This window comes from Oncorhynchus nerka, linkage group LG15 (assembly GCF_034236695.1).
Source record: "Oncorhynchus nerka isolate Pitt River linkage group LG15, Oner_Uvic_2.0, whole genome shotgun sequence".
In the NCBI taxonomy this organism is placed as follows: Eukaryota; Metazoa; Chordata; class Actinopteri; order Salmoniformes; family Salmonidae; genus Oncorhynchus; species Oncorhynchus nerka.
In genome coordinates this window covers 13823392-13838964 of record NC_088410.1, presented here as the reverse complement: position 1 = coordinate 13838964, position 15573 = coordinate 13823392, and the positions used below count along the sequence as shown (strand labels likewise).

Sequence of the window (15573 nt, the reverse complement as noted above, 5' to 3'; positions counted from 1 at the left end):
TCCCTCCATCTCTCTCCTCCATAAACCTCTCTCCCTCCACCTCTCTCCTCCATAAACCTCTCTCTCCCTCCACCTCTCTCCCACATAAACCTCTCTCTCCCCTCCACCTCTCTCCTCCATAAACCCTCTCTCCACCTCTCCTCCTCCATCCCTCTCTCTCCTCCATAAACCTCTCTCCCCTCCACCTCTCTCCCACATAAACCTCTCCCCTCTACCTCTCTCCTCCATAAACCTCTCTCCCCTCCACCTCTCTCCCACATAAACCTCTCTCTCCCCTCCATCTCTCTCCTCCATAAACCTCTCTCTCCCTCTACCTCTCTCCCCCATAAACCCCTCTCTCCCCAATAAACCCCTCTCTCCCCTCCACCTCTCTCCCTCCACCTCTCTCCCCCATAAACCCCTCTCTCCCCTCCACCTCTCTCCCCCATAAACCCCTCTCTCCCCTCCCCCTCTCTCCCCCATAACCCCTCTCTCCCCTCCCCTCTCTCCCCTCCACCTCTCTCCCCCTCCACCTCTCTCCTCCACTCTACATGTGTTATTGAGATAAGAGGTTAAACAGTCCCAGTGGTTTACCAGCCTCATTATGTGCTCTAACAGTGAAAAGAGGAAAGTCAGTGGTGCCCAAAGAGTGAAGTGACTGGAAATTAGTATGACACCTTCAGCTGTTTTCTAGAACGTTCTCCTCTCTCTCTCTCTCTCTCTCTCTCTCTCTCTCTCTCTCTCTCTCCCTCTCTCTCCCTCTCTCCCTATCTTTCTCTCAACCCCCCTCCCTCTCTCTCTCTCTCTCTCTCTCTCTCTCTCTCTCTCTCCTCTCTCCTCTCTCTCTCTCTCTCTCTCTCTCTCTCTCTCTCTCTCTCTCTCTCTCTCTCTCTCCTCTCTCTCTCTCTCTCTCTCTCTCTCCCTCTCTCTCCCTCTCTCCCTATCTTTCTCTCAACCCCCCTCCTCTCTCTCTCTCTCTCTCTCTCTCTCCTCTCTCTCTCTATCCTTTCCTCTCTCTCTCTCTATCCTTTCCTCTCTCTCTCTCCCCTCTCCCTCTCCTCTCTCTCTCTCTCTCTCCCCTCTCCCTCTCCCCTCTCTCTCTCTCTCCTCTCTCTCTCTCTCTCTCCTCTCTTCTCTCTCTCTCTCTCTCTCTGGAGCCTTGCGTAGGATTATGGGTAGTCCGTATGGGCCTCTTTGAGACAAAACTTCCTTGGAACTTCCAATCAAATTGCTTTCCCTTTGAATCTGTTATTTTCAAAGTGCTTTTTACTGAGAATTCAGTGGGTTTGTAATATTTTTAGTCTGTAATGTTACACGATTGTCATCTGGTAATTGGTTTTAGTGAGCACAGACTTGGCTGGTCTGATGACAGCTTGGGTTTAATGCTGTGTGTCTGCCTGGCAAGAACACACTTGGGCTGCATAGCAGAACACAACTATACCGGACCCATAAGCATGTGTAGCAGGACATTGTCCTCGAAGAGAGAGTGTTCTGAGAGTGTTCTGGGAAAGTGTGTGTGACGTGAGAGGGAGATAAAGGCGTCTGCCAGGTTATGTAACTATGAAGAGATGAAACTCAACATTCCACAGCCTGTTCCCCTCCCAGTTTGATCAGACACACACACACACACACACATACAGAGCAGGGGCACCCAGCTAGCTAGGGGTGTGTATGAAATAAGGAGGAAATTGGAGAGAACGAGAGAAGAAGAATGTCAAGGGAAAGAAGGCTGGAGGAAGAGGAGAACAAGATGAGGTGGAGGGAAGTGGAACAAGGGGAACAAGGGGGAAATCTTGTTGGCAAATTGAGAGAGAACATGAGGAGAGGGTGGGAGAGAGAGGATGAGATGGAGAGGGAGGGGAGGGAGAGAGAGGATGAGATGGAGAGGGAGGGGAGGGAGAGAGAGGAAGAGATGGAGAGGGAGGGGAGGGAGAGAGAGGAAGAGATGGAAAGGGGAGGGGAGGGAGAGAGAGGAAGAGAGGGAGAGGGAGGGGTGGGAGAGAGAGGAAGAGAGGGAGAGGGAGGGAGGGAGAGAGAGGAGGAGAGGGAGGGGAGGAGAGAGAGGAAGAGATGGAGAGGGAGGGGAGGGAGAGAGAGGAAGAGAGGGAGAGGGAGGGGTGGGAGAGAGAGGATGAAATGAAGAGGGAGGGGTGGGAGAGAGAGGATGAGATGGAGAGGGAGGGGAGGGAGAGAGAGGAAGAGATGGAGAGGGAGGGGAGGGAGAGAGAGGAAGAGATGGAAAGGAGGGGAGGGAGGGGAACAAGGGGGAAATCTTGTTGGCAAATTGAGAGAGAACATGAGGAGAGGGTGGGAGAGAGAGGATGAGATGGAGAGGGAGGGGAGGGAGAGAGAGGATGAGATGGAGAGGGAGGGGAGGGAGAGAGAGGAAGAGATGGAGAGGGAGGGGAGGGAGAGAGAGGGCGAGATGGAGAGGGAGGGGAGGGAGAGAGAGGAAGAGATGGAGAGGGAGGGGAGGGAGAGAGAGGAAGAGATGGAGAGGGAGGGGAGGGAGAGGGAGGGCGAGATGGAGAGGGAGGGAGGGAGAGAGAGGAAGAGATGGAGAGGGAGGGAGGGAGAGAGAGGAAGAGATGGAGAGGGAGGAGGGAGAGAGAGGAAGAGATGGAGAGCGAGGGGAGGGAGAGAGAGGAAGAGAGGGAGAGGAGGGAGAGAGAGGAAGAGATGGAGAGGGAGGGGAGGGGGAGAGAGGAAGAGAGGGAGGGGAGGGGGAGAGAGGAAGAGAGGGAGAGGGAGGGGAGGGAGAGAGAGGAAGAGATGGAGAGGGAGGGGAGGGAGAGAGAGGAAGAGAGGGAGAGGGATGGGAGGGAGAGAGAGGATGAGATGGAGAGGGAGGGGAGGGAGAGAGAGGAGAGATGGATGGAGGGGAGGGAGGGAGGGAGAGAGGGAGGAGAGGGAGGGGGAGGGAGGGAGGGAGGGAGGGAGGAAGAGATGGAGAGATGGAGGGGAGGGGAGGAGAGAGAGGAAGAGAGGGGAGGGAGGGAGGGAGAGAGAGGAAGAGATGGAGAGGGAGGGGAGGGAGAGAGAGGAAGAGATGGAGAGGGAGGGGAGGGAGAGAGAGGATGAGATGGAGAGGGAGGGGAGGGAGAGAGAGAGGAAGAGATGGAGAGGGAGGGGAGGGAGAGAGAGGAGAGAGGGAGAGGGAGGGGAGGGAGAGAGAGGAAGAGATGGAGAGGGAGGGGAGGGAGAGAGAGGGAGAGGGAGGGGAGGGAGAGAGAGGGAGGGGAGGGAGAGAGAGGAAGAGAGGGAGGGGAGGGAGAGAGAGGGAGGGGAGGGAGAGAGAGGAAGAGATGGAGAGGGAGGGGAGGGAGAGAGAGGAAGAGATGGAGAGGGAGGGGAGGGAGAGAGAGGAAGAGAGGGAGAAGGAGGGGAGGGAGAGAGAGGATGAGATGGAGAGGGAGGGGAGGGGAGAGAGAGGAAGAGAGGGAGAGGGAGGGGAGGGAGGGAGGAGAGAGAGAGGGAGAGGGAGAGGGAGGGAGAGAGAGGAAGAGAGGGAGAGGGAGGGGAGGGAGAGAGGAGGAAGAGATGGAGAGGGAGGGGAGGAGAGAGAGGGAGAGGGAGGGGAGGGGAGGGAGAGGAGAGGGAGGGGAGGGAGAGAGAGGAAGAGATGGAGAGGGAGGGGAGGGAGAGAGAGGAAGAGAGGGAGAGGGAGGGGAGGGAGAGAGAGGAAGAGATGGAGAGGGAGGGGAGGGGAGAGAGAGGAAGAGAGGGAGAGGGAGGGGAGGGAGAGAGAGGAAGAGATGGAGAGGGAGGGAGGAGAGATGGAGAGGGAAGGGAGAGGGAGAGGGAGAGGGAGGGGAGGGAGAGAAAGGAAGAGATGGAGAGGGAGGGGAGGGAGAGAGAGGATGAGATGGAGAGGGAGGGGAGGGGAGGGAGAGAGAGGAAGAGATGGAGAGGGAGGGGAGGGAGAGGGAGGGCGAGATGGAGGGGAGGGAGGGGAGGGAGAGAGAGGAAGAGATGGAGAGGGAGGGGAGGGAGAGAGATGAAGAGATGGAGAGGGAGGGGAGGGAGAGGGAGGGCGAGATGGAGAGGGAGGGGAGGGAGAGAGAGGAAGAGATGGAGAGGGAGGGGAGGGAGAGGGAGGAAGAGAGGGAGAGGGAGGGGAGGGAGAGAGAGGATGAGATGGAGAGGGAGGGGAGGGAGAGAGAGGAAGAGATGGAGAGGGAGGGGAGAGGGAGGGAGGGGAGGGAGAGAGAGGAAGAGATGGAGAGGGAGGGGAGGGAGAGAGAGGAAGAGAGGGAGAGGGAGGGGAGGGAGAGAGAGGATGAGATGGAGAGGGAGGGGAGGGAGAGAGAGGAAGAGATGGAGAGGGAGGGGAGGGAGAGGAAGAGAGGGAGGGGAGGGAGGGGAGGGAGAGAGGGAGAGGGAGGGGAGGGAGAGAGAGGACAAGGAGGAGAGGGAGGGGAGGGAGAGAGAGGAAGAGATGGAGAGGGAGGGGAGGGAGAGGAAGAGATGGAGAGGGAGGGGAGGGAGAGGGAGGGGAGGGGAGGGAGAGAGAGGATGAGAGGGAGAGGGAGGGGAGGGAGAGAGAGGATGAGATGGAGAGGGAGGGGAGGGAGAGAGAGGAAGAGATGGAGAGGGAGGGGAGGGAGAGGAAGAGAGGGAGGGGAGGGAGGGGAGGGAGAGGGAGGGGAGGGAGAGAGAGGACAAGGAGGAGAGGGAGGGGAGGGAGAGAGAGGAAGAGATGGAGAGGGAGGGGAGGGAGAGGAAGAGATGGAGAGGGAGGTGAGGGAGAGGGAGGGGAGGGGAGGGAGAGAGAGGATGAGAGGGAGAGGGAGGGGAGGGAGAGGGAGGGGAGGGAGAGAGAGGAAGAGAGGGAGAGGAGGGAGAGGAGGAAGAGAGGGAGGAGAGGGAGCGGGGGAGGGAGGAGAGAGATGGAGATAATAAGTGGTCCAAACTGCACCACTAACAGAGACTGAAGAGGAGATAGAGTCATGTCCTTGAACCAACATTCCCTCACCTTGGAAACCTGGAACCAGTAATAATGTTGGATGAACGTCAGACACACACAATCACTTATAAATCAGATAATCATAGTTGTCTCTCTCTCCCTCCCTCCTCTCAGGGGCCATCGTACTGTTCCAGTCTGAACTTTGGTCTGGGGTCCAGTGGTCCTGTCCTGGGTATTCCTGGCTCTGAGCTCCAGGCAGATGTAGAGTACACCTTCAGACTGACAGTCCGCAAGGAGGGAATGGCCCCAGAGTCTACTACACAGACCGTGAGTACACACACACACACACACACACACACACACACACACACACACACACACACACACACACACACACAGGCCCTGAGTACACACACATGCACAGACACACAGACCCTGAGTACACACACACACAGACAGACCCTGAGTACACACACACACAGACAGACAGACCGTGTGTACACACACACATAGACAGACCGTAAATACACACACACACACACACACACACACACACACACACACACACACACACACACACACACACACACACACACACACACACACAGGCCCTGAGTACACACACATGCACAGACACACAGACCGTGAGTACACACACACAGACAGACCCTGAGTACACACACACACAGACAGACCCTGAGTACACACACACACAGACAGACCGTGAGTACACACAGACAGACAGACCGTGTGTACACACACACATAGACAGACCGTAAATATACACACACACACACACACACACAGACAGACAGACAGACCCTGATTACACACACACACAGACAGACAGACCCTGAGTACACACACACACAGACAGACCCTGATTACACACACAGACAGACAGACCATGAGTACACACACACACAGACAGGCAGACCATGAGTACACACACACACACACACACAGACAGGCAGACCATGAGTACACACACACACAGACAGGCAGACCATGAGTACATACACACACAGACAGACCGTGAATACACACACACAGACAGACAGACCGTGAGTACACACACACAGACAGACCATGAGTACACACACAGACAGACCTTGAGTACACACACACAGACAGACTGTGAGTACACACACACAGACAGACCGTGAGTACACACACACAGACAGACCGTGAGTACACACACACACAGACAGACCGTGAGTACACACAGACAGACAGACCGTGTGTACACACACACATAGACAGACCGTAAATACACACACACACACACACACACACACACACACACACACACACAGACAGACCGTGAGTACACACACACACAGACAGACCCTGAGTACACACACACAGACAGACAGACCGTGAGTACACACACACACACACACACACAGACAGACCGTGAGTACACACACACAGACAGACCGTGAGTACACACACACACAGACTGACCGTGAGTACACACAGACAGACAGACCGTGTGTACACACACACATAGACAGACCGTAAATACACACACACACACAGACAGACCCTGATTACACACACACACAGACAGACCCTGAGTACACACACACAGACAGACAGACCGTGAGTACACACACACAGACAGACAGACCGTGAGTACACACACACAGACAGACCGTGAGTACACACACAGACACAGACAGATGAAATGTTTACTATACTATTCAGAACTCTGTTGTCTGCATCTCTACATTGTTCTTTGTAGTCCATTTGTTTCATTAGAATATGTAAATATTTAGATTTGTTAGTGTTTGATGACTGGTATTGTTTATGCAGCAGACAGATGTTCAGCCAACACAGACTTGATGAAAAGGTTGTTGCTTCCTGTGTTCCGACTCCCATAGCGACCACATTAGCATATTACCCATCACCATTAGCCAGGCGGTGTGCTACGGAGCTCCTTACAGGCTGTTTCTCAGTCCTGTTCAGTCTGAAAGAACACCATAAACACGTGATTGTAGTTCCACTCTCCTGCTGCTACGAACTGCTACCTGACAGCTGACCAGGCTGTGTGTAATGGTCCCTAACCCACTGAGTTGGACATGTAAATGGTTATGGTAAGAGGCTTGAGGTTCGGTTAGAGGGGGAAGGGAAGGGGGAAACCTAGTCAGTTGTACAACTGAATGTATTCAACTGAAATGTGTCTTCAGCATTTAACCCCAACCCCTCTGAATCAGAGAGAGAGGGCTGGTTAGGGTAAGGGAAAGAAGGTGGGGGTAGGGGGTAAAGGAGGAGGGGGGTTGAGAGAGAGAGAAGGGATAAGGTTAGGTTTAGGGTAGGGACGTCCCAACAATCCCAGATAGCAATGACCTATGGCGCGATTGTAGTAAGTAGAGATTGTCTAGATCAAATCAACCTGATTCTAGCCTGAGTATCAGTCTGTTTTGTGCTAACGTTCCATGGCTCGCCTAGCTCGCTCTGCCAAACATTGGCACACGACACGGACTACAAGGAGTGGAATGTTAGCACGAAACAGGTCTGTGGATTTTGGATGATTTTGAACTTGGATGTTCAAATGGAGAGTAAAGCAGGACAGAGTGGAGCCCTGCAGAGGAAGGGAGTGTATGTCTCGGTAGAATGAAACACACCCTTCGTCTCAGAGGAGTAAATCATGATTATCATCATTATTTTCATGAAAAGGTTACAGGGAACGGGGACTTGCTCTGGTATATGTTTTGGGAGAGTTAACTGGCATTTGCTAGTCTGTAAACCAACCTACTGGCATATGCTAGTCTCTCCCCCCTCCCTCTCTCTCCCCCCTCGCTCTTTCTCTCAACCCCCCTCCCTCTCTCTCCCCCTCTCCCTCTCTTTCTCTCAACCCCCTCCCTCTCTCTCCCCCTCTCCCTCTCTTTCTCTCAACCCCCCTCCCTCTCTCTCCCCCTCTCCCTCTTTCTCTCAACCCCCTCCCTCTCTCTCCCCTCTCCCTCTCTTTCTCTCAACCCCCTCCCTCTCTCTCCCCCTCTCCCTCTCTTTCTCTCAACCCCCTCCCTCTCTCTCCCCCTCTCCCTCTTTCTCTCAACCCCCTCCCTCTCTCTCCCCCTCTCCCTCTCTTTCTCTCAACCCTCCCTCCCTCTCTCTCTCTCTCTCTCAATTCAATTCAATTCAAGGGGCATTATTGGCATGGGAAACTCTCTCTCTCTCTCTCTCTCTCTCTCTCTCTCTCTCGCTCTCTCTCTCTCTCTCTCTCTCTCTCTCCCTCATGGTGTAATAGTGTGTCCCCATGGTGTAACAGTGTGTCTCTCCCAGGTGCTGGTCCAGAGTGGTCGTATCCCCATGGTCTACCTGGAGTGTGTCTCTTGTAAGGCCCGGTCCATCTTCGAGGTCAGTCAGAACTCCTATGTCTACCTGGCTGGAACCTGCACCAACTGTCACCCCTTCCACCGCGGGGTAAGACTTGAAAGTGTGTGTCTCACCTCTGACCCTATGCCTTTGTATTACTTAACCACTCTGAGTCTATCAGTGTTCCCCTGTCTCAGTAAGATGAGGTCAGTGTTCCCCTGTCTCAGTAAGATGAGGTCAGTGTTCCCACATTTACATTTTACATTTAAGTCATTTAGCAGACGCTCTTATCCAGAGCGACTTACAAATTGGTGCTTTCACCTTATGACATCCAGTGGAACAGCCACTTTACAATAGTGCATCTAAATCTTTTAAGGGGGGTGAGAAGGATTACTTTATCCTATCCTAGGTATTCCTTAAAGAGGTGGGGTTTCAGGTGTCTCCGGAAGGTGGTGATTGACTCCGCTGTCCTGGCGTCGTGAGGGAGTTTGTTCCACCATTGGGGGGCCAGAGCAGCGAACAGTTTTGATTGGGCTGAGCGGGAACTGTACTTCCTCAGTGGTAGGGAGGCGAGCAGGCCAGAGGTGGATGAACGCAGTGCCCTTGTTTGGGTGTAGGGCCTGATCAGAGCCTGGAGGTACTGAGGTGCCGTTCCCCTCACAGCTCCGTAGGCAAGCACCATGGTCTTGTAGCGGATGCGAGCTTCAACTGGAAGCCAGTGGAGAGAGCGGAGGAGCGGGGTGACGTGAGAGAACTTGGGAAGGTTGAACACCAGACGGGCTGCGGCGTTCTGGATGAGTTGTAGGGGTTTAATGGCACAGGCAGGGAGCCCAGCCAACAGCGAGTTGCAGTAATCCAGACGGGAGATGACAAGTGCCTGGATTAGGACCTGCGCCGCTTCCTGTGTGAGGCAGGGTCGTACTCTGCGGATGTTGTAGAGCATGAACCTACAGGAACGGGCCACCGCCTTGATGTTAGTTGAGAACGACAGGGTGTTGTCCAGGATCACGCCAAGGTTCTTAGCGCTCTGGGAGGAGGACACAGTGGAGTTGTCAACCGTGATGGCGAGATCATGGAACGGGAAGTCCTTCCCCGGGAGGAAGAGCAGCTCCGTCTTGCCGAGGTTCAGCTTGAGGTGGTGATCCGTCATCCACACTGATATGTCTGCCAGACATGCAGAGATGCGATTCGCCACCTGGTCATCAGAAGGGGGAAAGGAGAAGATTAATTGTGTGTCGTCTGCATAGCAATGATAGGAGAGACCATGTGAGGTTATGACAGAGCCAAGTGACTTGGTGTATAGAGAATAGGAGAGGGCCTAGAACAGAGCCCTGGGGGACACCAGTGGTGAGAGCACGTGGTGAGGAGACGGATTCTCGCCACGCCACCTGGTAGGAGCGACCTGTCAGGTAGGACGCAATCCAAGCGTGGGCCGCGCCGGAGATGCCCAACTCGGAGAGGGTGGAGAGGAGGATCTGATGGTTCACAGTATCGAAGGCAGCCGATAGGTCTAGAAGGATGAGAGCAGAGGAGAGAGAGTTAGCTGTAGCAGTGCGGAGCGCCTCCGTGATACAGAGAAGAGCAGTCTCAGTTGAATGACTAGTCTTGAAACCTGACTGATTTGGATCAAGAAGGTCATTCTGAGAGAGATAGCGGGAGAGCTGGCCAAGGACGGCACGTTCAAGAGTTTTGGAGAGAAAAGAAAGAAGGGATACTGGTCTGTAGTTGTTGACATCGGAGGGATCGAGTGTAGGTTTTTTCAGAAGGGGTGCAACTCTCGCTCTCTTGAAGACGGAAGGGACGTAGCCAGCGGTCAGGGATGAGTTGATGAGCGAGGTGAGGTAAGGGAGAAGGTCTCCGGAAATGGTCTGGAGAAGAGAGGAGGGGATAGGGTCAAGCGGGCAGGTTGTTGGGCGGCCGGCCGTCACAAGACGCGAGATTTCATCTGGAGAGAGAGGGGAGAGGTCAGAGCACAGGGTAGGGCAGTGTGAGCAGAACCAGCGGTGTCGTTTGACTTAGCAAACGAGGATCGGATGTCGTCGACCTTCTTTTTCCCCTGTCTCAGTAAGATAAGGTCAGTGTTCCTCTGTCTCAGTAAGATGAGGTCAGTGTTCCCCTGTCTCAGTAAGATGAGGTCAGTGTTCCCCTGTCTCAGTAAGATGAGGTCAGTGTTCCCCTGTCTCAGTAAGATGAGGTCAGTGTTCCCCTGTCTCAGTAAGATGAGGTCAGTGTTCCCCTGTCTCAGTAAGATGAGGTCAGTGTCAGATTGGAGTTGTAATATAATTACTGTAAAACAACATGTTCAGTATGACCTCTGACCTCTCCTCTCTGACAACAGTTTAGACTGGAACTATCAACAGTAAAATACCTTTCACTTCTCTCTTTCTATCTATCTCCCTCTCCCTCCCTCCTCTCCTAGCGTCTTCGTAAGGAGACCCTGGTCCTGGACTGCAGCAGACATTAATTCTCTCTCTCCTCCCCCATAGCGTTGGACGGCAGTCACCCTTCGTAACGAGACCCTGGTCCTGGACTCCAGCAGCACAACAACCGGACGTGACAGTATGAACCTGGTTCTCCGCCAGGGCATCCTGCAAGACGGAGACTCCTACGTCTTCACCCTCCACGTAACCGACGGCAACATGGACCGCGAGGGCGTGGCGTCCATCACGCTACAGCCCAACATGCCCCCGGCGGGCGGGGACTGTGACCTGCGAGTGGGGGGAGGAGGAGAGGGGGGACCAATCAGAACACTGGTGGACAGGGTGTACTTCAACTGTTCAGGTAGACACACTCTATTCTACTCTACTATATTCTACTCTATTCTACTCTACTATATTCTACTCTATTCTACTCTACTATATTCTACTCTATTCTACTCTACTATATTCTACTCTATTCTACTCTACTACATTCTACTCTACTATACTCTACTATACTCTACTATACTCTGTACTCTACTCTATTCTACTATACTCTACTATATTATACTCTACTATATTATACTATAATCTACTATGTTCTACTATACTCTATTCTCCCATGCTCTGTACTCTACTTTATTCTACTCTACTCTACTCTATACTCCGTACTCTACTCTATTCTCCAATACTATATTCTACTCTATTCTACTCTACTATATTGTACTCTATTCTACTCTACTATATTCTACTCTATTCTACTCTACTACATTCTACTCTACTATACTCTACTATAATCTACTCTACTCTTTTCTACTATACTCTACTCTATTCTGCTATACTCTACTATATTCTACTCTACTATATTCTACTATAATCTACTCTATTTTACTATACTCTACTCTATTCTACTATGCTCTGTACTCTACTCTATTATACTATACTCTATCCCACTGAACTCTACTCTATTTTACAATACTATATTCTACTCTATTCTACTCTACTATATTGTACTCTATTCTACTCTACTATATTCTACTCTATTCTACTCTACTACATTCTACTCTACTATACTCTACTATAATCTACTCTACTCTTTTCTACTATACTCTACTCTATTCTGCTATACTCTACTATATTCTACTCTACTATATTCTCCTATACTCTACTCTATTCTCCTATACTCTACTCTATTCTACAATACTCTACTATATTATAATATACTCTACTCTATTCTACAATACTCTTTTTTCCTCTACTCTATTCTACTATGCTCTACTCTATTCTACTATAATCTACTCTATTCTCTTATAAACTACTCTATTCTCATATCCTCTATTCTACTATATTCTACTCTATTCTACTATAATCTACTCTATTCTCTTATATGCTACTCTATTCTCATATACTCTATTCTACTATACTCTACTCTTTTCTACTATATTCTATTCTACTCTACTCTATTATCGTATATTCTACTCTATTCTCCTATACTCTCCTCTATTCTACTATACTCTACTCTGTTATCCTATACTCTACTCTATTCTCCTATACTCTACTCTTTTCTACTATAATCTATTCTACTATTCTATATTCTACTACACTCTACTCTACTCTATTCTACTCTATTCTACTCTACTATACTCTACTCTACTCTATTCTCCTATACTCTACTCTATTATCCTATACTCTACTCTATTCTACGATACTCTACTCTATTCTACTCTACTATACTCTACTCTACTCTACTCTATTCTACTCTATTCTACTGGACTCTATTCTGTTATATTCTACTCTATTCTATTCTAGTATACTCTACTCTACTCTATTCTCCTCTACTCTATTCTGTTATATTCTACTCTATTCTACTGTACTCTATTCTGTTATACTCTACTCTACTCTATTCTGTTATATTCTACTCTATTCTACTCTACTCTATTCTGTTCTACTCTACTATACTTGTTTCTACTGTACTCTATTCTGTTCTACTCTACTATACTCTACCCGACATCTTTCTCTCCTCCCTCCTCTCTCGTCTCTCCTCCCGAAGTCTTGAGTGTGTCAGACACTGTGACTCAGTAACTCAGGCCTCTCCCTCCTCTAGGTTACAGTGACCTGGGCGTGTCAGAGACCCCTCTCCTGTATAGCCTGTTGGTGACTCGCTGCAGTGACATGCACTGTGAGGAGTTCTGTGTGTATAAAGGGACCAGTCCAGAGCACTCTGCCTTCCTGCCCCCTGGGTTCAGATCAGGTCGATACAGGGTGTCAGCATCCATTACTGTAGAAGACCACCAGGGGGCAGCAATCACCGCTCTCAACAAGTAAGGGCCATTATGACGCATTGGGCACACACTGTGAAGATTAATTTATGCATGTGTGTGGGTTCTTATCATGTGTGTGTGTCTGTGTGTGTGTTTTGTTATTGTGTGTGTCCCTAGGTCTGTGGAGGTGGTTCTTCCAGACAGTCCTCCAGGCTACAGCAGCCTGCCCCACTGGCTCAGTGAGCTGACCTCCACCACACTCAGACAGCTACTGAAACAGGGAGACTCACAGAGGGTCAGAGAGCTGTCCCTGGTCCTGATCACTGTTCTCAATGAGGTAGGATACTATCTATCTATCTATCTATCTATCTATCTATCTATCTATCTATCTATCTATCTATCTATCTATCTATCTATCTATCTATCTATCTATCTAATCTCTCTCTCCCCTATATGTCTGTTTATCTCTCTCTCCCCTATATGTCTGTTTATCTCTCTCTCTCCTGCTATATGTCTGTTTATCTCCCTGTCTCCCCCTATATGTCTGTTTATCTCCCTCTCTCCCCCTATGTCTCTGTTTATCTCTCTCTCTCCCCCTATATGTCTGTTTATCTCTCTCCCCTATATGTCTGTTTCTCTCTCTCTCTCCCTATGTCTCTGTTTATCTCTCTCTCTCCCCCTATATGTCTGTTTATCTCTCTCTCCCCCTATGTCTCTGTTTCTCTCTCTCTCTCTCCCCCTATATGTCTGTTTCTCTCTCTCTCCTCCCTATATGTCTGTTTATCTCTCTCTCCCCTATATGTCTGTTTATCTCTCTCTCTCCCCCTATATGTCTGTTTATCTCTCCCTATATGTCTGTTTATCTCTCTCCCCTATATGTCTCTCTCCCCTATATGTCTGTTTATCTCCCTATATGTCTCTCTCTCCCCTATATGTCTGTTTCTCTCCCCTATATGTCTCTCTCTCCCTATATGTCTCTCCCCTATATGTCTGTTTATCTCTCTCTCTCCCCTATATGTCTGTTTATCTCTCTCTCCCCTATATGTCTGTTTATCTCTCTCCCCCTATATGTCTGTTTATCTCTCTCTCCCCTATATGTCTGTTTATCTCTCTCCCCCTATATGTCTGTTTATCTCTCTCCCCCTATATGTCTGTTTATCTCTCTCTCTCCCCTATATGTCTGTTTATCTCTCTCTCCCCTATATGTCTGTTTATCTCTCTCTCCCTATATGTCTGTATCTCTCTCTCTCTCTCCTGCTATATGTCTGTTTATCTCTCTCTCCCCTATATGTCTGTTTATCTCTCTCTCCACTATATGTCTGTTTATCTCTCTCCCCTATATGTCTGTTTATCTCTCTCTCCCTATATGTCTGTTTATGTCTGTTTCTCTCCTGCTATATGTCTGTTTATCTCTCTCTCCCCTATGTCTGTTTGTCCCCTGTCTCTGTTTATCTCCCTCTCTCCCCTATATGTCTGTTTATCTCTCTCTCTCCCCTATATGTCTGTTTCTCTCTCCCCCTATGTCTGTTTATCTCTCTCTCTCTCCCCTATATGTCTGTCTGTTTATCTCTCTCTCCCTATATGTCTGTTTATCTCTCTCTCTCCCTATATGTCTGTTTATCTCTCTCTCTCCCTATATGTCTGTTTATCTCTCTCTCCCCCTATATGTCTGTTTATCTCTCTCCCCTATATGTCTGTTTATCTCTCTCCCCTATATGTCTGTTTATCTCTCTCCCCTATATGTCTGTTTATCTCTCTCCCCTATATGTCTGTTTATCTCTCTCTCCCCTATATGTCTGTTTATCTCTCTCTCCCCTATATGTCTGTTTCTCTCTCTCTCTCCCTATATGTCTGTTTATCTCTCTCTCCCTATATGTCTGTATCTCCTCTCTCTCTCTCTCCCTATATGTCTGTTTATCTCTCTCTCCCCTATATGTCTGTTTATCTCTCTCTCCCTATATGTCTGTTTATCTCTCTCTCCCTATATGTCTGTTTATCTCTCTCTCTCCCTATATGTCTGTTTATCTCTCTCTTTATGTCTGTTTATCTCTCTCTCCCTATATGTCTGTTTATCTCTCTCTCCCCTATATGTCTGTTTATCTCTCTCTCCCCTATATGTCTGTTTATCTCTCTCTCCCCTATATGTCTGTTTTCTCTCTCTCCCCCTATATGTCTGTTTATCTCCCTATATGTCTGTTTATCTCTCTCCCCTATATGTCTGTTTATCTCTCTCTCCCCTATATGTCTGTATCTCTCTCTCTCTCTCCTGCTATATGTCTGTTTATCTCTCTCTCCCCTATATGTCTGTTTATCTCTCTCTCCCTATATGTCTGTTTATCTCTCTCTCTCCCCCTATATGTCTGTTTATCTCTCTCTCCCCTATATGTCTGTTTCTCTCTCTCTCTCCTGCTATATGTCTGTTTATCTCTCTCTCCCCTATATGTCTGTTTCTCTCTCTCTCCCTATATGTCTGTTTATCTCTCTCTCTCCCTATATGTCTGTTTATCTCTCTCTCTCCTGCTATATGTCTCCCCCTTTGTCTATCTCTCTCCCCTATATGTCTGTTTATCTCTCTCTCCCTATATGTCTGTATATCTCTCTCTCTCCCCTATATGTCTGTTTATCTCTCTCTCCCCTATATGTCTGTTTTCTCTCTCTCCCCTATATGTCTGTTTATCTCTCTCTCCCT

General features: G+C 49.8%; 1 protein-coding gene across 1 annotated transcript in view; it reads left to right on the top strand.

Annotated features, from left to right (window-relative positions):
* pkd1a (polycystic kidney disease 1a) overlaps positions 1-15573 on the top strand; it is a 187354-nt gene that overhangs the window by 109342 nt on the left and 62439 nt on the right. The window contains 5 exon segments of the mRNA XM_065001039.1: positions 5060-5212; positions 8174-8314; positions 10693-10987; positions 12728-12944; positions 13062-13221. Coding sequence (XP_064857111.1) covers positions 5060-5212; positions 8174-8314; positions 10693-10987; positions 12728-12944; positions 13062-13221 — 966 coding nt within the window.